The 23,960-nt window shown below is 37.2% G+C and overlaps 1 protein-coding gene across 1 annotated transcript in view; it reads left to right on the forward strand.

Annotated features, from left to right (window-relative positions):
• The window catches only part of CNTN5 (contactin 5), a 1,373,625-nt gene that overhangs the window by 1,196,876 nt on the left and 152,789 nt on the right, over nt 1–23,960 (forward strand). Inside the window, exons 15-16 of the mRNA XM_051820359.2 lie at nt 11,685–11,812; nt 14,112–14,287. Of these exons, the coding sequence (XP_051676319.1) occupies nt 11,685–11,812; nt 14,112–14,287 (304 nt within the window). The remainder of the gene's footprint in view (nt 1–11,684; nt 11,813–14,111; nt 14,288–23,960) is intronic.

The following is a 23,960-nucleotide window of genomic DNA, read 5'->3' on the forward strand; positions in this document are numbered from 1 at the left end:
ATACCATGATGCGGAATTTGAGCTTTTATTAATTGCTATTTTTTGGCTACTTATTGTGTTATTGTGAGTCACATTTTCTTCCTTAAGTAATTTTCAGACTAGGGAATACATTTACAATAGAATATGTTGAGTTCCGGGCTACAATATGTTGTATTTCCTCCTAGAAATACAACAAGGGAGGAAGAATGATAATGTGTGGGTGAAAACATAACTTGGGAATCAGAGAACCTTACCAGTTATGGGAGCAGCAACAGGAGATTTGAGAATAAGTAATCTACCAGACAAAAATAAGACAGAAAAACTGGGAAAGTCTTGTCCAAAACAAAGGAAGAGTCTTTGCAATGACTGAAGCTCCAAAGAAAACGTCTACTTTAAAGAATAAGTATGAATCCAAAGTAGGATGTATGTAAACACACAGCAAGGGATCTGAAATCAGATTAGAGAGGCAGAGAAAGATCAAGATAATGAAGATTATCATATGTCACATTAAGGCATTAGTGCTTTATCCTAAGTGGAGAGGAGAGACCTGAATGGGCTTTAAGTCAGCTACCAACATCATATGCAATCCTATAAAGATATGGGACCAATTTGTTAGAATGGGGAGCGGCCTGACACTGAAAGCAGCATAAATAACAGAACTCTGCAATAATATTATATGATTTATGGTAAGAGCCTGAAATAAAGTTAAGAGGTGGTAAGAGAAATCTGCAATGATATTTTAAGCCCGAAATCCAAGGATGAGAACACAGGTACATTGTGAGAACACAGGTATAGTATTCTAATGAAATTCTAAAAAACTTAAGAGTTAGATAATTCTTCCACAGACAAGGTTGCTGAACCATAATGCCTGCTCAATCATTTCAGGATCGTATTGCATTCCCTGGCTACTGCATGTTCCACTCTTCACTCTTTTGAATAGATTATATTAGAAAGAGAGGAAGACATTATTTGCATACTTTGGCTTAGTGGATAATATTGGCTTTTTTTGTACTCTTCCCACCTCCAAATTCAAAGAAAGGGAAAGGTTCCAAGCTGTCACCCATTGGAGCTAGAGCAGTGCTATCATTGACTTAGGTATCAGACTTGCTAAGTATCCCCTGGGCCTGTGCAGACAGGAAGAGAAGAATGTTAGAAAGAGATGATCAGGCAGATAGGTGAGTGGCAGAATGAAACCCACACTCCCACTATTTAGAAAGGAAAGAGTCTGTGTTTCTCATGCATTTAACGGACATTGGAACAGCAGGCAAGTATGAGCTCTGGGATCCATGAGCAAAATGTCTAAGATGGGAGTTGAAAGAAATTTGGAAGGGACAATGCCCAAAGAGTTGGCTAATAGGAGATTCCTACAGTAGGGAGGTTCCAGACACATCACTGATGTGCTCCCAAGAACCTGAATTTGGAGGCCTGCCTTGGTGAATGTGGCTCTGTAGAGAAGCAGCTTTACCCAGAATGGCAGCTTGATCCCAGAAAGGAGCAAGCTAGAAAAGTGTGAACCACTGGTCTCAAGCCAGTCTTGCCTTCCTGGAGAAAAGGAACCTGGGAGAAGGACAAGAAGCAGTATGGGAAGCAATCATTCTCTAAACACCTGCAGCTTCCTGGGTCTGAGTCCTTTCTCAAAGCTGAGCTAGGGAAAGGGAAGGGAAGAGAAAGAAATTGAGACAGATTTTACCTTTGTGACAGCTGAGTTAACACAAGGCTGTGGGACCTTCCTAGCTATCCAAAGGGGTGGAAAAATGGATTAGGCAGAAATGTAGTTGAAGGCAGTGATTAGAAAAAGTAAAACCACTCTATATTTGCTACCCACTTTTGGTAGACACTCCAATTAGCCAGACACAGGGGAATGAATGTGAGAGACATTTTTAATGTTAAACAGATCTGACTCAAGCCAATTACTAAAAGGGAAAATGAAAGCAAATAATGACTTTTGAGTTTTAGCCTGAATTATGTCCTTAGCTTTAACAAAGAAATATCCAAGGCTTTCCTTCTTTAGGCATAGTTACACCATCTATCAAAGTATTCTATGATAATTCTTAACTCTTTCCACAAAAATATGTCCATTCGCACTCAGAATTCTGCATATAAACTTGTGATATAGGAAACACTGAAATGTGAAGCTTATTTAAGGAAAAAGATTTTGAATGCTGTCTTGTCTATGTTAAGTTTTATATGTCTGCAACAAACCCTCCCCATAGAGATAGCCTGTGAAAAGAAGGCAATATCAATCTATTGGTTCAGTTATTTTTTTCTTGTTTTAATCTCAAACACCTTCTGATGTCCAACCGGCAAACAAGCTGCCACTCTCTTACCCATCCTTCAGAGCCCAGAGGTCCTGAAATTATTCAGTGGCTCAGCACAAGGGGTCTGCAATTTCTTGAGGATGCTTGCAGTGGTGCTGAGAGCCAGGGTAGAGGCCCATTAATTAAAGTAACTTCTGCACTTAAGCTTTCTAATGGCTGTCACACATGTCTCTCTGGGTCAGCTCACTTCTACCTTCCAGCTAAACTGTATCTTAAGGGAAGAACATGGTGACAGGGCCACCCTCCTTGGGTGGAGAGTGCCTCTGGCTTTGTAAAAAATTTACTCATCATGTTAAGGAGTATGAATCTCTCTCATTTCCATCATCTGCAAGAAACATGTGTCTTCTCTTGTTAGCTTTGATTTGCAAACTCGGTCAGCTTCTACTGTGGGTCAGAGCTGCCACTAACTGTATGATCACAGGCAAAGCTTTCTCGTGATATTTACTTCAGGACAATGTATAGTGGCTGAGAGTACAGTACAAATTATAAAATTCAGCAGGCTCACTTTAAAAATCCTGCCGAGTTTTTAAATAAGGTTTTATGTATGTATGTATCTATGCATTTAGAATGCAGAGTGACAGAAAGTATAGGGAGAGACAGAAGGATAAATATCTTCCATAGGCTGGTTCACTCCCAACATGACTGTAACAGCCAGGCCTGTGCCAGGCCAAAGCCAAGAGCCAGGAACTCCATCTGGGTCTTTCATGTGAGTAACGGGAGCTCAAGTACTTGGCCATCATTTGCTGCCTCCCAGGTGCATTAGTAGGAAGCTTGAAAGAAAGTGTGGAATAGCTAGTACTCAAACCAGTTATTTTAAAATAAATATTTATTTATATTAATATTTATTTATATTAATATTTATTTATATTAAAGCTTAGTTATTTTAGTGTATTGTCTCACCTCCCCATCCTGGCCTTTTTCTATATCAAATTAGTTATAGATCAAATTAACTATATATATAATTATATAACTATAACTATATATATATAGAGAGAGAGAGCACTGAATATCCATTATGTGAAAAACACTCAACTAAGAGCCATGCTGTGTTTATGAAGACAACAAGTGAAGGATTTCATGTCAGGAAGAGACATAAGACGAGTAACAACCTGCTTGGAATCACTTGCTGAATAGCCTTGAACAGTACGTGATGATGAACCATGGTTTCTTCATTAGTAAAAGAGGCTAACAATACTCAGCTTATAAAGTGGTTATGAGCATTACGTGAAATAAAGTGCAGAACACTAGTATGATGACTGATATACTGATAGTGGTTAGAGGGGTGGGTGTTTGGTACAGCTGTTATGACATTAGTCAGAACATTCACATCTCATAAGGCAGTACCTGGGTTTGAGTCCCAGCTCTATTCCTGCTTCAGGATTTCTGCTTATGAATATCCTGGGAATATCAGTGGACAGCTCAAGTAGTTGGGTCCCTGCTACCACACAAGAGCCTTGGATTGAATTCCAGGCTCCAGAATATTTGGGGAGTGAACCCGCAGATAGGAGGTCTCTCTGTCTCCCTCTTTATCTCCTTTCCTCTCAAATAACAGAAATAAGTAACTTTTTTTTTGACAGATAGAGTTATAGACAGTGAGAGCGAGACAGAGAGAAAAGGTCTTCCTTCTGTTGGTTCACTCCCCAAATGGCTGCTATGGCCAGCACTGCGGTGGTCCGAAGCCAGGAGCCAGGTGCTTCCTCCTGGTCTCCCATGTGGGTGCAGGGACCCAAGCACTTGGGCCATCCTCCTCTGCCTTCCTGGGCCACAGCAGAGAGCTGGACTGGAAGAGGAGCAACCAGGACTAGTATCCGGTGCCCCAACCGGGACTAGAACCTGGCGTGCCGGCACCACAGGCAGAGGATTAGCCAAGTGAGCCATGGCACCGGCCCAGTAACTACATTTTAAATGAATAAATAAAGTGATCAAAAATGTTTATCATTAACAGAACTGTTTTAAACTCATAGGTCCTAGGTTCTCTTATTTTGAAAAAAAATCTCATTTACATTATATGAAAATAATCTCATTAAATATGATTTTGCTATATAATTTTAAAATTAATTTACAGCTTTATAATTCAAAATGTTAACATTAAATTTGCATTTTTTTATATTCAAAACTTTCACATAACAATGGAAGTGTTATGTTGAGGTTTATTTATTGCTACAATGTTAAATTGACTCTTAACATTTTCATTAGTTTTTTATTATTATTTAAGCTTACATATTGTTTTCAAATCTCAATTTTGAAATTTTATCCTTTAAAAATGCTGAAATCATAGTGCTCACTAGATAAAACAATGTGTCTATTATTTACCAAGGAAAAATGCAGCAAATGCTATGATGGAGTTCTGAGAAAGCAAAAATCATAGAATGCATTGCTCTAACTGAAGATTAAGGAAGAGTCCATATCACTGAGCAAGTGATAAATAGGTAGGGAGCTGACCATTGAGAATTATGTGGCCTTAAATGACTAATGCAGTGGTCTCTGAAGAAAGGTTTGACCTCAGAGACTATACAAGAAATCCATTTAGGGAAGGGAAGAGAGCATGAAGTACGTGATGTAATATATTTGCTCTTATTTCTCATTATAATTTTAAATTATTGTTTATTTTAAAAATGTATCTATAATATTAGTATTAAGTATGTGTTTATGTGTGTAATATTTAGTAAATAAATGAAATTAAACACATATACTGAGACATTAACCAGGCAATCTTGAGGCCTATGCAGTCCAGGGAAGGAGATAATAACAGCCATGGTATTTGGAAAAGATCTTCAACTGTTCTACTTGAGGAGTACGCTATTTTGTAGGTAAGGAGAAGAGCAATGAAACATTCAGACAAAAGAATCATCTGATCTGCAATTTGTGAAATTAGATCCAGAGGCAATGTGCAATGTGAATGAAATGAATGTTTTCCCTAAACAGACATGTTTCAAAGGAAGAAATACAAATGGTAAAAAGTTGAAAAAATGTCCAGAATTCACTACCCATCAGGGAAATGCAAATAAAAGCCACAATGAGGTATCACCTCACTCCAGTTAGAACAGTTATTATCCAAAAATCAAAAAATAACAAATGCTGGCAAGGTTGTAGAGGAAAAGGTACCCTAATACTGTTAGTGGGAATGCAATTGGTAAAAACAACAGGGAAAACAGTGTGAATAATTCTCAGAAAATTAAAAATTGATCTATTATATGACCTAGCTATCCCACTCCTGGAAATATATCCAAAAGCACTGATGTTAACAGATCCAAATGGTACCCGTGCTTCCATGTTTATAGCACCCTGTTTCACAACAGTGAACACATGGAATCAACCTAGATTTCTATCCACGGAAGATTGGATAAAGAAAACATGGTATATATGCCTGATGGAACGGTACTGAGTCCTAAAAAGGAATGAAATGCTGACATTTGTCACAAAATGGATGGAACTAGAGATCACTATGCTAAGTGAAATAAGCCAGGCCAAGAAAGACAAAAATCACATGTTTTCACTTATTTGTGAAATTTACTATATAAAGAATATAAAAATTTTGAGGATTTCAAATCATTTGATATATATATATATATATATATATATATATATATACACTGCTTCACAGATATACCCTTCTTTCCCCATGTTGTGACCATTGTCATGAATACCTCATTTTGTAACATTAGTGACCTTGCTTTCAAGAAAAAATAGTATAAAGATTTGATTTATTGATTTCAGAGGTAGAGTTACAGTCAGAGATAAGGAGAGACAAAGGTCTTCCATCCACTGGTTCACTCCCCAAAGTGGCCACAACACTGGAGCAGAGCCAATCCAAAGTCAGGAGCCAGGAGCTTCTTCCAAGCCTCCCATGTGGGTTCATGTGCCCAAGCACTTGGACCAATCTCAACTGCTTTCCCAGGCCATAAGCACAGAGATGGATTGGAAGTGGAGTAGCAGGGACACAAACCAGCATCCATATGAGATGTCAGTGTCCCAGGTGGAGGCTTAACCTACTACGCCATGGTGCTGGCCACAGGAAGATGTAACTTTTGAGATGCATTCCCTAACTATGTTCACATTCCCTATTCTGGTGAACTGCTCTATTTTCTCCAAGTAACTCCCTGTACTTACCCATTCCCAGATTGGATCGCACTCAATGGTAATTGACTGCTTATCTAACTCTTTCCTTACCATTTGGTTCCTAAGGGTATGAACTAGATTTTGTTCATAATAGTATCCCAGAAACTTTTCATAGTGTCTGCAGTAAAAAAAATTATTCAATGAGCAGTTGATAAACCTGAATGAAACACTTTACTCCTTCCCCTACTTCCAGCCAGAGAACTAATTCCTATTAGTCTTTCCAGTCTCTGCTTAGATATCACTTTCTCTAGAAAAGTGCTTCCATTTAGCACTTATCTCCTACAATATTTACTGTACATATGGTTATCTCTGTTATTAAGAGGATAACTAATTCATTGACTCAAATAAGGAACTAGGGTGTAGATGAAGTTTTAAGTCCCTCTCAGTGTTATATCTTGTATATCCATGTTCTTTTAGGGCATATTATAGGAGGTCCTGTGCTATGAAGGAGATGACCTACATGCTCAAGCCATATCACCTCTAATGCTCTTAGCTCTTAGGTGAGAAAAGCCTTGGCATAGCCACTCACCCATTCTCTCTCTGGTCTGTTTTTCTCCTCTGACCTGGTTTATAGTTGCATTCCCACTCTACAAATCAATGAGAAAAATCTAGAGCTGCTTTCATAGCCAAGGAAATTATACCCCATCTGGAAAAACTGAGCAAAATCAAAAGCAAAGGGTACCAATATTAATGTTGACACCCACAATCCCATCTGTGTCTGGATCATGATCTTGTCCATGTGCTGTTGCAAAATCTTCAGGTTCACTCACTGTTGCACCACAGTGATAATGGTATCTCCTCCTTCATACTATTGATTAGTGACTATTGACTGACATCACAGTTGTCATCAAATCTCCAAATCTGATTAGATGATTTTATTAAAAGTAAAACAGCTACTCTGATCTGTTTCAACTACTCTGATCTCTTTCAACTGTTATAATCCCCACTTCTGATTTTCCCTCCCTTGCTCATTTTGTCATTTTATTCATTTTCTCTCTTCCTTCTCCCTATATATTCCTTAAGATCTGTATTAAAATTTATCCACTTGGAACTGAAATCTTCCACATTTTTTGTCTTCCCTGGGGAACTGCAAAAAATTTATAACTTAATATACAATTTTATGATTCTGTGTCCATTACATGATCAATTAAATTGTTACAACTTTAAGCACAGAGATTCCCTTGCATTTTCCACCATGGCACCCATAGTGTAAGATACCTACTAATCACTAGAATTATTTGTGGATTTTCTTCTAGATGCATGGAAGAATTGTGTTCTTTTTTTTTTTCTGAGGTCAGATAAGGCCAAGAGTGAGTGGAAGTGTTATACAACAGTGCCATGTGAAATTTTATAAGCCATCGGATATGCATATCCCATTTTTCTATCTTGTTAAATGGGGAACCACTTTATTCTGGATCTCTGAATGAAGATGACATATTGAAGAACTCTCTAGTTGATTAGCAATGGTTGGTATCTAAATGACCCAATATCAGTTCCTGATGGTACTGAGATAGCCATTCGCCAGAAATTAGGAACTAGAGGGAAGGGTGGGTATGTGGGATGGGCAGTTCATTAGGGGTAATGAAGAAAAATGAAGAATCATTATTTTGTTCAAACTGTTCCATATCTTGAGTGTGGTGGTGGATATCTTAACAAAATAGTTAAAGAAAAAATTATAGAAGTTAAAACTGAGAAAGCCCAAATATTAATATCTTAGTTGAGATATTCTATGACTACAAAATATTATTATTTATGGATACTAGAGAAGGTAGGTATTTCTTGAAATTGTATGTGACTCTGAAATTATCTATAAAAAATCACATTAAAAATGTAACTGAAACATGCTTTTAAAAACTGCCAAAATTATTGGGACAAATCTGACAAATGATATAAGACATTTATACTGATAAATAAAAAAGATTCCCTGGGGAAATTAAAGACTTAATTAAATTGATATATATCATTTTCACTGATTCCAAGACTTGATATTGTAAATATGTGAGCTGCCTTTTAAACTAACATTACATTCACAGAAATTTCGACCAAATCCCAGCAAACTTTTAAGAAATAAATTGTCTAATTTTCTATCTAAAATTTTCTATCATATAGAAAAACAAAGGACACAGAATAGCCAAACAAACAAAAACCTGTAAAAGACAAGAGAACTTAACCTTCCTAACTTCAATATAAACCATAAAGCCTCAATCATCATGGTGGAGAGAATTTGTCATAAAGATATTTAAATAGATCAGTGGAACAGAATAAAGAATCAGGAAACTGACACACACAAATATGGCCAATTAATTTGTGATTAGGGCACACAGGCAATAGAGAAAGGCTGGTGTATTAATTTGGGCTGTTCTAACAAGTTGGGTAACCTTGGTTAGACATTTATTTCTGATAGTTACAGAAGCTGGAAAATCCTGGGGCGGGGTGCCACACTGTCAGGTTCTGACAAGGGTCCCACTTTGGTTTAGACATAGTATTTTCAGGTGTCCTCACATGGCAGATAGCTAAATGAGAGCAAAACCTACCTCTTTCATGTTTCTTTTTAAAAAGGACACTTATCTTATGAGAACTCCACTCCACTTTCCAGTATACACTTATGTTTTTTTTCCTAAAGAAGAAATTTGGTTTCACCATCACAGCATGATCAGTAAACAATATAGCAACAGGTAAACAGATGGCACTCCGTGCAAGAAGCCTACTTGGAAAGGTTTAAACTAGGTTGTGTGGTTTCTGATAGGTAAAGCAAACATGGAAATAGATGGACCAGAAGTAGTCCTGAATTCAACAATGAATCCCTGCAATAAGCACACTGATGTCACAGATGGACTGGAGTACTGAATAAACAACACAGAGATCAGTAATGAGGTGCATGGTGAGAACCAAGATATCTCCAAGTCTAAGCAGAAAATCCTGGACAAGTCTAAAGACTGGATTATAGTAAGCATGACTTGATGGCTACTGCTAAAATACTGGCTTGCATTTGTAAACTCTGTCCCTATCTGAAAACCTTCACCTCACCCTACTCTAAGTCCAACTACAGATGCTTCAACAGAATTCATCTCCAAACCCTAGAATTCCAGAATTTAGGTAATTGCAGAGAGGAAAGGATAAAGAGGCTAGAAATCTCAAGGAAACGTTCATTCAACATTCAGTTAAATAGCTATGTGTGCAATAACCAGACATGGCACAGAAAATCACATTCGTTATCTATTTTTTTTTTTATTTTCTAAGTTAAAAAGTTGAGATCATCTGATAAGAATCTATAGTTTGAATCTAAGATAGGCTTTTGGTTAAATAATTCTACTACTTCACAGATAAACATCATGATATGGAATAGTCTTCATCCCCCAAGTTGATCAGTGGCCCAAGTAGAGGAGTGTTCATAAACTATCTTTAAAAGAAAACTGTGATATGTTGCCTCCTGTCAGTGAGAAAGCACTCATATTAAATTCAGAGCTGAAATACTGCCAGCACCAAAGATGCATTTATTTCTTTAAAGAAGGTGGACTTTTACAGCAAACTTCTCACCTGCTAGGTTAGAATTTATTCTAGTCAGTAAAATCAAGATATTTTCCAGATATTAACAATCTGCACAAATCACAGTGATTCGGATGCATCTCAATAGTCTGTAATTCTTATAAAGAGGATGTCATTTCTTTCAAAATTTATAATTTTTCCTTCAAACACAATTTTTGTAGCATGTGTATCTTGGGATTGAAATGCAATAAATACATATTTTGACAGAAAATGAACTCCATCTAAATAATGAACAGAATTTTATCACTGACCATGTTAAATGGATTATGTGTGTGTGTGTGTGTGTGTGTGTGTGTGTGTGTATATATATATATATATATCTTTCAAGGGTACTATGTTTTGCAAGTGTCTCAACTAGTATCTCTCTCCGAGACATGAATTATAAAATCAAATTCTCTATTCCTATCTTGCCTTGTTTCTAAATTTGTCTTCCTTTTTACACTTGTAAATCAAGTTTGATCCATATTGAAAACCATATGATGTTTTTAAACTCACATCTTTATTAATGCCAATATGTAAGTTCAAATTCATAAGGAGTATTTCAGCAGCCTAGAATTAATACCAATTGTTATGAATTTCAATGCAGTAACTAGTCGTCTGTTCTGGGTGACTGGCAAGAGTGAACACACACTTTAAAACAGCATAAACAATGTTGACTAAACAGATTTCGTCATTATTCTTGCGTCTTAGTTTCGTATTTTCATTTCGCCATGGAATAAACTATTCTTCTCAGGAACAAGAGCATTCGATGAGAATTTTAAGTTCAGAGGGATCACTGATTCGTACACAGAGCCGCACAGCCTGCTAGCTCTCCTTTCCTAATAAAAGTCGTCCGAACTCCAGCAGAATGCCAACTAAACCACCACAGCGCTTGCTTCTGCTGCATTCCAGGGCGCCAGAGTTGGTTGAGGCACTAGTGCAAGAATAGGTTGAAGGAGCACAGAAGGAAGCAAAGGACACAAGTGCTAATTAAATTTGAAATTCGTGTATTCCTGGAATGATGAGTGCACAGGAGAACACAGTAATTCCAAATGTCAACCTCATTTTCACTGAACTACAAAATTTTAATAATGCTTTAATTTTTCACCTTCATATAAAACTGAAGGTCCACTTTTAACAAAGGTCTTGAAGGAGCCCAAATGCAAACTCAGATATCACATTTTTAGGTTTAAAAAGTGCACCGTGAGCAGCACAAGTATCAGGTCACATTTCATACCCTTGCTACACCCGGGGCAGTATGGAGAAAATGCCATAAATCATCTCTTGGCTGTGTACAATTAATTTTATGTTCTCTACTTGTCCTCCTCTGTTCTTATGCTATTTCTTTTTATGTTTGAGTTTTGAGGTCACTTTTGGTTTGAGGTGAAATACCCAAGCTTAATGTTAAAAAAATCACTGGGAGCATTATAGTAACAATTTTTAATAACCAAATTCAGGGTCACCTTTTCCCATTCATTTAAAAAATAACTGTCAAAAACTGCCAAAAGGAAAAATAACCTGTAGCTCACTAACCCTTTTGAATATAAAAAGATATTAAATGGGTTTATTGCATAATTTCTTGAAGGGTAAAATGTTTCCATTATCACTGCATATTTTCACAGTGGTCCTTTCTCTTACGTGTTATTACCTTAAAAGTGCTTTCACACTTCATCAGAGATTCTTACCATTTAGTTGATTTGCAATAAAAAAGGAAAAAAAAAACCCTTTTTTAATAATTTTCAGAATAGCTATTCTTCCAGACGGGAATCTACGGATCCTAAATGCTTCTAAATCAGATGAGGGAAAGTACGTTTGCCGAGGGGAAAACATCTTTGGTTCTGCTGAAATTGTAGCTTCGGTATCGGTAAAAGGTAAGACCATGTGGCAAATGTTTTACAAGTACCGTTTCATAGCTTTATCAGAGAGAGAATGAATATGATACAGGTGTATATATGCATGGATTTCAAATTTTTCCATCAAAATGACTAAAATGACCTTTTAATTCCATTTTTCACAAACTTTCTGAAGTGTTCTCGCATATTTGCGCTTACATGTGTGCGTGTTCCTCTTTAGAAAATGCATTACAAACACAGAATGACCATTTAGGGGACCATAAAGGAAGGAAAGTTACTGGCAGAAACTGAAATATTTTATTTTGAAGAAAATTTGTAAGAGGGTAAAGAAAGCTTTAAGAAGTTTTATTCAATGTCTCAATTTGTAAAAATATTCTCCTCCACTGAGAATAGTTTCAGCATCAAACAGGAGTATTCCTTTATTATCACTGCCCCAGGGGCATGGGACAGGGAGGTGTAGCAGGAGAGTACGAGAGGTGGAGGCACCTCCCTCAGGGACACTCGCACCGCAGCTGCTCCGGGCTTTTGCATCCATGGGAGTTTTCCTATACCAGCAGTTTTTAGAATCATAAATAGTACCACTTAAATGCTTCTCTTTGTTTTCTACTTCTAAAGTGAATGACACTTTTAAGATAATACATATTACTGTTGAATGTTTCTGTTGGCTTTCTATTTCAAAGTGAACTCTATTTGAAGCCCAGAACGTTTTGAGACTCTTCAGTGGTTAAAAAAATTCATACTTTAAGCAGCAAAATCTCTTTAACTGGCAAAAGCATATTTTCACAACTGAATAGATCCTTAATTAATATTTTCCATTGTGCTTGTATCAAACAGCAAATCATACTTTAGCCATAAAAATGTGAAAATGCTTTTCCTCTATCTTTAGAAATAAAAATGTAATTAAAAGAGCCAGCACTCTGATATTATAGAAAAGAGGCCAAAATCGAGGGAAGGAAAGAACATAACTTCAAAGATGCCTGCATTTATCTTATGTGTTACTGGGACCCAGCCCAGCACAGCAATTTCTCTCTTATTCCTTCTGTGTGCTGCTAATCAGACATTTTCATAAGAAAGCATTCATTGCTGGACCCTCAAACATAGAAATTAATACATGTTGGTGTTGGTCAAGAGTTAAATGGAATCTGTAGTTATTCAGAACACTCCAATGCCCAAAAAAAGCTTAAACTACAGCCTGCAGTGGTTATCTGCCTTCCCTGAGCAGCTGGAACTGTGCACGCCCTCTGGAGTATCTGCCTTCTAGAATGTTGGGATTTGTGTTGGGATTTCCAGGCCTGGGATTGCACCTCTTCCCAGTGACTGCTCCGAAGGAAGGAGCCTGGATGTTAAAGAATGCGGTCAGTGGTTGGCCGCGATGCTTCCTCAGACTGCATTATTCTTGGAATAACATAATTCACGTGATTGTTATTCAGTCAGTCTTGTAGTGTCTTCATGCAGGAGTCTAGTGAGTAAAACACCAAAATCGTGTTTCTATCACCTCATTACTTTATTCAAAACATATCCTGCTGTAGTCACTCAATCACTATTTTAACCCATAGACCCATAGCTTGTATTCACCTTTGCTGATTCAAAGCTGCTCTAAACCCTGTAAAAAACGTGGCTTTGAGATTTAACTGAATCTTTAGTTAACAAAAACCATTCAATGTTTCTATGTTTCAATGACGCCATCCACACTCTATCAAAAGTATATTTTGTAATGAGCCAGAGGGTGCCTCCACCACTCCTTTTCTCTGCCTATGCAGATTTTTAAAAGTAAAACAAAGTAAATACAAATGGCAGAGTATTTGCATTAGATCTTTATTTCTGTGAAAACAGAGATTCAGAGGAAGTTTCTTTGTATTGTCTTGTAACCTACAATAACCTTTAATAAGTAAATTACCCCCAAATTCTTTCTGAGATATGGGATAATTTTTATTTTAAAAATCCTTTCATTTAATTGGTGATCCTTCAAGATAACCACAAAGGCTATAGTTTCATTTTTCTAATGTTCCTCCTTCCAGAATGCCAATGCCTGTCTAGTTATGTAGTCTATCATCATTTTTGTCCAAATTAACTTCTTAATAGAAACAGGGACTCTTTAGTCCCCAATAAAAGCAGAGCAAAATGCCCCAGCATCCAAAAAACTAATATTTCACCTAGTAATAGTTTACTTCGGGGTGAAAAATCAGATGCCTGTACCTGGAACAATTGTACTGTAGAGATTCCTTGTTGAAGTTTTCCTCTATTATTTAAAATGACGTAGAAGGCAGGGCAACAATACATTTTGATGAGGTTAATCAATGTATTTTTATTTCTACAGAACCTACAAGGATAGAACTTACTCCTAAAAGAATAGAGTTAACAGTGGGAGAAAGCATCGTCCTTAACTGCAAAGCAATCCATGATGCTAGTTTGGATGTCAATTTCTTCTGGACGCTAAAAGGACAGCCTATTGAGTTTGAGAAAGAAGGTGGACATTTTGAGAGCATCAGGGCCGTAAGTTAATCCACTTTTATTTTTTTAAGTAATAATAATTTTGGAAATTTTGACTTAAATGTGAAGACTTTATGTATGAAACCTGAGAAAAAATAGAGAAAAAATTAACATGGATCAAACAACTACTTTCTTTCATTAGTTTTTAATGTAATACTGAGAACAATCATTATTCAAAAGGCCCCCTTAAGAAATTTGAAATACTTAGTTATGTGAATCTGATTCCTTTGCAACATTGTAAAAAGTTATTTGACTAAAATTGTCAATATTTATATATCACTCCTCAAAAGGTGTGCTGCTACAAAAGTGGCTATATTACTTAAAGCATAGTTGATAGTGATTATGGTACAATAAATAAATCAAGTAAGTCTACTTGTTCTGCTCCTCAAGAAATAAAAACTTGGGGATATTCTTTTTTTTTCTCACAAGCTATAGAGATTGACCGTGTAACCCATATTCACAAATGCACATTAGCCTTAAGTAAGCATTTACAGGCATATTTGCTTCCTGTCTGCCAAATTTTTTCTTTTTAATTTCTTACATTATTTATCTATGTGGCAATCAACTAAATGGGGTAGGAAAACTTGTAGAACTTGAATCCTATAGAACCACCACTGTGCCTTAACTCCATAGAGAAGTGAAAAGAGCCCTGTCTACCATCTGACTCAGTTTAAAAGTAACATAACATAAATGACAGGAAGAGGGAGAAAGACACATAGAAGTAGGGTGGCAGAAAAAGACAGAATTTGGCTGGGATCTTTCTTTTATATTTATATTGGCTGAAAAGCTGGATTTAAATATGATTTTTTGCCTAGAAATCAAATTTAAAATGATGTTGCAAACATAATATCAGTTTATTCTTACCTAAACACTTTAAGAAAACCACAGCTACAGCAAACCCAAATATTTAAACTCCCTGTGGGATTAGATGCTATTTTAAAGGTTGTAAGTTATAATGCAAAACCTCCTGGATCCAAAGTCAGGAATTCTCCGAATCAAGTCCCAGCCCAGTCCCTAACCAGCTATGTTACATAAAGCCAGTCCACTTGATTTGCCTTGGCATTAATCTCACAGAGAAGTGAAGTGACAAATTTAGATCAGATAATTTCTAAGTCCCTTCTCAGTTTCAAATGTGATAAATATATATTAGTAGAAGAGTAAAAGTGAGTTTTCTTTGTAATATTTACCAATGTAAACAAAATTAAGCAATGTATCACAAATTACTCATTTCATTCTGGTTTACTTTGCAGTTAATGGGAGAGACTATATAAATAAGAAACATTTCCTAACCGCATTATTCACACCTCATTAGATAAATAACTTACAATTATTAATAAGTTATATGCCAAAGAATTAAATCATGTTTCACTCATTTTTCTCCAGTTTCTGGTTTTCCATCATATCATGGGTTGAGAATGCCTTCCTATACATTTTATAAAATGAATGTCATAAAACAGAACCAGGAAAATATGTTTCAAAAATACTACAGTTTCACATCAAAAATATTTCATCAAAAAGATAGCTTCTTAGGATCATTGATAAACATTCATTTTGAGTAATCAGCTATATAAAGTAAAAATATCTCTAAAATGAGTAACTTTCTACATAGCAGTCAGCCCCTTCTTCAATATGCAATACCAACAGAAAAATAAATGAACCTGGGAAAGTACAAACATTTTTGGTTTTGATTCTTAGGCATCGCCACTTTAGGTTGACGTCATTCTGTGTATCAAGAAATACCTATAATATTTTTCATAAACACCTGCTCTCTCCCCCTTTGCACACAGGCTATTTTTTCCCTTGGAAAGTACAAAATTGATAATCTATGCAAAACCAATAATATGTATTAGCCATATTACAATTAATCTTTGGAATCACAAAAATATTTAACTTTAAAGTGGTTTAGGACTTAGCTCTTTTAGTATATTTGGAATAATTTTTAGAAATATGTATTTCCTTAATCACATTTGGTAACTTTAAAACTCTGAAGAGTAAAAGAATCACTTTTCTTTCAATTACCTCAAACATGATAGGATCCTGGCTGGGTTTTGAGGAAAAGCTATGGAGAGAACACTGCTGTATAACAATAGAAGAGACAAAAGGATATAGAACAGCTTTCTACTCCCCTCCTGAACTTCAAGTGGATTATGTTTGGGAAATAATGCTTTGGGAGGAAGAGTAAAACTCTTATTAAGATGAGAGCATTGGGAGTCCCTCTGAGCTTGCATAAACTTTCTGTTAGCCAGGACAAGGGAAGACTGTGAAGTCACCCGGCAGGACAGGTCTCAGAAGAGAGCAAGCAGGGTGACCTGAGGCCTATTCTGGGTTTCAAAGGTTTCTTGAAGGATCACCTTCAGAAGCTAGATTAGCTCAGCACAGGAAGAAAACCAAATGGAGCAGGGATGTAACAGGCCTTTGATTAGAGCACTCTCTGGGTCAGTGCCCCTGGACTACATACCAGGTCTGGGGTGTTTGAGTGGCGGTGGATCAGAAGAGAAAGGGCCAGGGGAACACTTCAGCACATTACCACTGCGTAGGGTGAAAAGAATCAACCAAATCTCCAGGGTAAAAACAAAGAATACTGAAGATGTTAATATTTAACAGAAATGGCAGGATATGATTTAATGATGTTCTTATTTTTTGACTAGTGGTACTGGCATCTTTTACGCTCAGCCATTACTTTGTAGATAAAATCACTGTCAAACTTTTGTGAGTACCCTTTATATTATGTTATTATACAATATATATTGTAATGTTCTAAATAGGCTATTGCTTTTGGATTATATTTCAATAGAGTAAATAGATAAACATAAGTCTATCAAGTTAAAAATATAATAGTATTGCTTGAGAATTTAAATTAAAATTTCTGTAATGAAAATACACCTATTACTCTTGCCCTTTTTCCTTAAGCCCCATGTTTCAAGCCTAGCAGTGACTCATTTGGAGTGAATCCATTACTAAAGGCACTGTTAAAACAGGCCATGCACCCAGTCCATATACATTTGATTCAATTTTCCAAAATCAGGTTTTGGCATATTATTGAACCTTTTTCTAATATTTTAAATTCAATTTAGTTCTACAAGATAAGTATTGCATGGGATTCAATGCAAAGACCATGCACTTCACCCTAAGAAGGCAAAACGTAAGGGGAGAGACAGCAGGGTGGGCTAGCACTCTGCTGCACCAGAGTACCACATGCATGCGGCCGATACAGCAGCTAGCCTTTGAAATAGATCGCACAGGTAGGATTTGTCCAAGTGCCCAGAAGCAGCTGCTTTTCAGACAGAGCAAGCAGGTCAAGAAAAGACAGAAAGCAGAGGAGGTTAGCACATGTATCAGGAACACTGAGGAACCGGACAGCGCGGTGAGGGTGCACAGTGGACAGAAAGCCAGTATTTGTTGAATAAATTTAAAGGCAGAGGCCTTATTGTAGAAGGCGTTGCTTTCTGTGCTATACAATTGGGTTATATTTTGAATGTTACAAAGAACTATACAATTCAGACTTGTATTTCAGGGGAAGAAGTCTGACACTTGTGTGGTGCAGGAATGCAATAGTTTGAGAATTGTGCATTCAGTTTAGGCTAGTTAAAAATAGAGGTTACAATGAGGACATAGCTATGATAACTATAGACTTAAATAACCATCCTATTCTCAAAACAAAAGCACTGACAATTGTTTTTGTCACTGTTGTTTATGCTGGTCTGTAAGCACCTCTGGGTCCCCGCAGGTTGTCTAAACAGCACCTGAGCACCATCATTTGGCCCCTCAGCCAAAGTCCCGGTGGAAGACTGTGGTAAAATATTGTATTTCAGAGACCTAGAATTATGTGATTATTCATCTTGGTGGGATATAATCCAGTTTTGACCCTTATGATACGTGAAGAACTATTACACTCAATATGATAGCAGCCTGCAGTTTGTTTGGTTTTCATTTGATTTTTAGCAGAGAAAAAAATCTCACTTCTGTGTCATCAGGATAGTCTGTGAAGAATTGGTTTTTCCATTGTGAACTTGCCATTTTAAACTTGCTGAACTGCAACAGCCAAAGTGCTGTACAGCTGCATTGTTCTCATGGTCCTTCAGAGTTAGCCAATTCTTGGGTTACAGCAAGACATGCAGGAAGCCAGGGTGAGGATTTTGACCCCAATTTTAAAAGAGGAAACTGAAGAATCAGACTTTTCAGGCCTCCTGCGTACTAAATTAGGGTAACAGGATTAAGTGCAGTGTAGTTTTTAAACAGTCTTATGTTGACTCGCTTCTACAAAGTTTGCCTTCTCTATGTTCACCGACTGCCCATTATGTGTTCAGCTCTTGTCTATAAACTCTAGGAAATAAAAACCAAAGGAAAATTGGATCCCAGTCCTTAGTAAGCATAAAGATGGTGCCAGACATTAAGTCATTCATGAAAAATGTGATCATGAAAAATCAATTACCCATTTTTTTAATCAGGACAAATGTGTGAGACATCTGAAAGGAAAATAAATACACAATTTATTAAACACCTAATGTGTACTAGGTACTGATACACACACAAATACACAAAGGCAATCTAAAGTAAAAAAAAATGGATGCTGTGTGATGTGAGGTTTGTGGGAGATACTGAGTTTGTCCTAGGTTCATACAGAGATTCTCCCTCAGGATCCTTACTGACTGCACTAATCCTTTCAGAGACAAGGGACTTGTAGCTCTGAAGAAGTCCACTCCCTTGCCAATCACAAAAGAATGTCAGAAAATTGGCTGATAGCTATCATTATGACATCTGTATTCTGAGCATAAATCATAAAGAAATAGGTCTGATTCATATCCACGGTGTTTCCCTTTGAGTGACAGGTATATAAAGAGGAGCCAGAATATCAACCTCTAAATGCTTTGAGAAATTTACATTAGCTGAAAATTTTCCTATTACCAATTTCCTATACACTGTTCCTAGTTGATCTTCTTAGGCATTAGTTTCTATACTCCTAAGGCGTAAAAGTCTCAAGAGAGCAAAGTAAGTCCTCAACTGGAACCTTCCCTTTCCCGAGTGATAAATATTATAAAAATTATAAAAATCAGTGAAAGCATTGGACATACTGCCAGGAACTGCAGCATCCTCTTCATCACACCAGCTTGCATAAGTCCTAGAGCCTTTCATCATGAGTCACAAAGTGCCCCAAAAGGCAGGCAGGCGATCAGTGATCTCCCAAGGGCACATGGTCTCTCGGGTTCATTCTGCTCGTTAGTAATAGTCATACATTCAAGTGAAGCCGGCTGCTGAACTCTGAGCTCTGCCATCTCACTACCTGGCAAAGAATTCTCTCTCCCGACCAGTCCAGCTCTGGCCTCATGGTTCCTTGTCTTGCTCTGAATCTTGGCAATTTAGCAATCCACCAATTTTCTGTTCTCTGTCACAGCCTCTGGGCTTTCACACACACATACTTGCTAACAGTTCCCTACTAATTTTTCATGTAGCTTAACAAAAGAAGTCATTTTGTTACTTTAGTGGCATACACTAACATACAATAACCACCAACAAAAGTGTGAGGACTGACTGGGAGCGAGATGACCTCCAAAGGCCTTAGAATTTTCAGGCTGTCCCAGGAAAGTGCACCATGTCTGTCCTCTGCCTTATCTCTGTTCACAAACGTGTCTTTGGCCACTCTCTTCCCAAAGTAGCAATTATTCCAATGGAAAATCAGAGTGTCCTACTTTCTCAGTTGGTGGATATGTTTCAAGGAATTCTATGAACATGGCCAAAACATGCCATTTAAATCTATGATTTTAAAATATTTTGTGTATTAATGAAATAAGTTGAACTGTGGAGTTCTGAAAAGATACCCTAATAGATCATTTTTAGCACTTTGCACTTAGGATACTCCCAAAATATTCACTCAATCAAGAGTGATCATGAAGGCTTATTCAAGACTTGATATAAACCATTTTCTTAGCTTAGCAATTACTATATTATTAGAGATTTTAAAATCATTAAATACTGTGTAAAATTCTGTTAAAACCTATGAAACTCTTTATATCAACTGGAGTTCCACTTTAACACTGTTTGGAATTATGAAAGATGACTGTCTTCGACAGCATCCAAGACTGTCTGTCATTGGGAGATCTTTCCTTAATTTCCTGGTATGAAATATGTGCAATCTGTCAACCACAATGCAATCAGAGCCACACCATGTTAATTTTCCATCTCCATTTTCGGTCTAATTAGAAGATTGCCTCATAAAGCAAAACATGAAACCTGCCTCTTCTTTTTGTAGATTATCAAATTTGGTAAAACCACGTAATGCCTCACAGTCCTCATGTCCAAAAAGACAGACTTAACCACGCACTTCATGTCATGGGTAAACTCCACAAAAACAACCCTCCTGAATAGAGTAGCACGGGAAGGATATGCAGTATTCATTAACTTAGGTGCTCCATTTATCACAGCTGTGTTATCTTTATGGTGTGCGTTCATACCACCAGGTGTGACATAAATAGCTGCTAGTACCTCTATAATTTTTTTGTTGTTGTAGAACTGCGGATCATTTTTTTGGTTTTGCTTTTTGGTTTCCTTTTTTTTTTTTTTTTTTTTGATAAAAAGAGAAAATAAAGCTGCTTCATAGGGAAAGGCAGTTTTGCTTGGGGATCATGCTGGAACAAATCAAACCACTAGTCTGGGTTCTGTGATCTGTTCGGGGCAGGCGGAGGAAGACTACCATACTTTCCATAGCCAGCCAGGGTGTTTCAGGTTGCTGGATTGGGCAAAGTGTGGAATGAAAAACAGGAAACACACCTTCCCTTAATATTTTTTTTTCTTTTCCTAGATGGTAAATTCTACTAATTAAGCATGCTTTTAGCTCACTAACCCCAGAATTTAATACGTGCTTGCATGCTTCCAAAACTCCCTATGATTCTTCCTTTAGAAGTTTTATTTGTTTTCTCCGAAGTTGTCTTTCCATTCCATGCATATATGCAAGCAGACTGGATTAATACGATCCTATATTCTACTTGGGTTGACGGTATTTCATATAATCAGAGAAGAATTTATTTGGAATGAAGTACCCACGTCCTTGTACATGTGCCCATTGGTAAGCCCCAGTGGGTTGTCACAACTATCGTTTCAGTTGATAACTTGCCCCATGAAGTCTATCTGATTTATTTCATTGACATTGGTTAAACTGAAGTCTCACTTGACTATGTCACTTTTAATAGTGAATTACTTGTTTAGACACATTTGTAATTGAAATATGCATAATAAACTCCTAATGTAAATTTGTTTTATACTGTAATTACACACTGAAGAGAAACCTTTTGAAGCTGACTCTAGCTACTTCCCCTTTCCAATCTGACAAGGATTTATTTTTAATGCAGCAAAAATATTTCAACATTATATGTGTATCATATATGTAATATATACCTATAAATATATATGTAGAATATATAATTTTAACAGACTGCTACTTATATCATAATTATTTTTAAATAATTATTTATTTAGTTAGTTGAAAGAGTTAGAGAGGGAGAGACAGTGTCAACAGCTGGGGTTGGGCAAAGGCCAGAGCCAGGAGCCAGGAGCCAGGGGCCAGGTACTTCTTCCAGGTCTGCCATGTGCGTGCAGGCCCAAACACTTGAGCTATCCTCCCCTACTTTCCTAGGCACATTAGCAAGGAGCAGGAAAAGAAGTGGAATACCTGGGAATCAACAGGAGCCCCGGTAATGTGCCAGCACTGTAGGCAGGAGCTTAATCTGCTACATCACAATGCAAGCCCTATCTTAACCACTTTAAAAGTATCTCTATTTCCCTCTTATTTTCTTATATTTTTATTTCTTTCAAAATTCTTATTGAATATAAACCTGTTGAAATGAACTGAACTGGGGCCAGCACTCTGGCGTTAAAGGTTAAGCCTCTGACTGCAGTGCCGCTTCCCATATGAGTGTTGTTTCAAGTACCGGCTGCTCTGCTTACGATCCAGCTCCCAGCTAATACACCTAGGAAAGCAACAGAAGATGACAAAAAGTGCTTGGGCCCCCTAACCCACATGGGAGACCTGGAAGAAGCTCCTGGCTCCTGGCTTCAGATCAATCCAGCTCTGGGTGTTGCAGCCATTTGGGGAGTGAACCAGTGGATGAAAGACCTCTCTCTCTTTTTCCTCTCCCTCTCTGTCTGCAACCTCTTAAATAAATTTTAAAAATCTTTAAAAAAAAGTTTGGGTCCAAAGCAAACAAACTAAAAAATAAATGTGGCTGGTGCTGTGGCTCAATAGGCTAATCCTCCGCCTTGCAGCGCCAGCACACTGGGTTCTAGTACTAGTCGGGATGCCGGATTCTGTCCCGGTTCTCCCTCTTCCAGGCCAGCCCTCTGCTATGGCCTGGGAGTGCAGTGGAGGATGGCCCGAGTGCAGTGGAGGATGGCCCAAGTACTTGGGCCCTGCACCCGCATGGGAGACCAGGAGAAGCACCTGGCTCCTGCCTTCGGATCAGCATGGTGCACTGGCCGCAGTGGCCATTGGAGGGTGAACCAACGGCAAAAGGAAGACCTTTCTCTCTGTCTCTCTCTCACTATCCACTCTGCCTGTCAAAAATAAAATAAAAAATGAATTGAACTAGGAAGGATAACTAGTATGTCAGTTTCAACTGAAGATCTCTAAGCAGGTGCACTGTCCAGATTCCCTCTTCTGGAATGAAGCACCCCTTTTCCAAGCTACTACAGTACTGGGGTTGACGGCTCATAATTGAGTTCCTTTCTGGGAATTGTCTTCAGCTAAAAGTTGTCTGATCCAAAATATGTTCTACCCTTCATCCCCTGACTAATGTGTTAGAAATAAAAGTGCATAAAGGTGATTAAAAAGTCCTATCCCCTTGCCTCAAAGCAAGAAAACAATGTAGGTTCATCTCAGCTTGAGTTTCCTATGAGATTGATATGTTAAGATGCTTGTTATGACACCATCACAACAAACCATCCTCTCTGTCCTATGCTGGTTCTCCATTTCCTCTTAAGTGTGGATTGTAATGGTGCTCCCCAACACAATCTCCATCCAAGAGCTGGCTCCCCTGAAATCCAGACCCAAGACAGTCATAATGGTAAATGTCATTACCGAGTAAACAATGGAAACAAATACAAGTAATGATAACCAAATGAAAATCATAATGGCTCTTATCTGAGGAATGCCTACTAGAAACATAACAGTGTACTTGGACTTTTCAAATGTAACTATTTATTTACCATAATTACCCAAAACACAGGAATTATTTTTTACAGAACAAGAAAAATGAATTCAGAAAAATAAACTTGCCCAAATATAAATAGATGTTACATATGAGAATTTCAATGCAAACTAAGACTGAACTCCTATATAACACTGTCTTTTATCAAACTTAAAACATCTAGAATTACTTACCAAGAAGTGTTTTAACTTACCACATTTTTGTAGGTTTAAATTTAAATTGTATCATCTAAAAATAATGTAGTTAAATGCCCTTCATCCATTTGTTTGTGAGCCAATTATTCTCATCTAATAAGATTTTCAAATATAATAAAGCATTACCTAAAATATATCATTCCTATAGCTCCTACTATGATTATGTTGTTACATTTCTATCACAAGTTCTTTTTTCTTATTTGTACACTTTACTATCATGAGCAATCTTGTGTCCCATTGCCAAAAATATGTTTCTGCTACATATGTTTTTAAACACAGCCCTGC

Source organism: Oryctolagus cuniculus, chromosome 1, assembly GCF_964237555.1.
Source record: "Oryctolagus cuniculus chromosome 1, mOryCun1.1, whole genome shotgun sequence".
NCBI lineage: Eukaryota > Metazoa > Chordata > Mammalia > Lagomorpha > Leporidae > Oryctolagus > Oryctolagus cuniculus.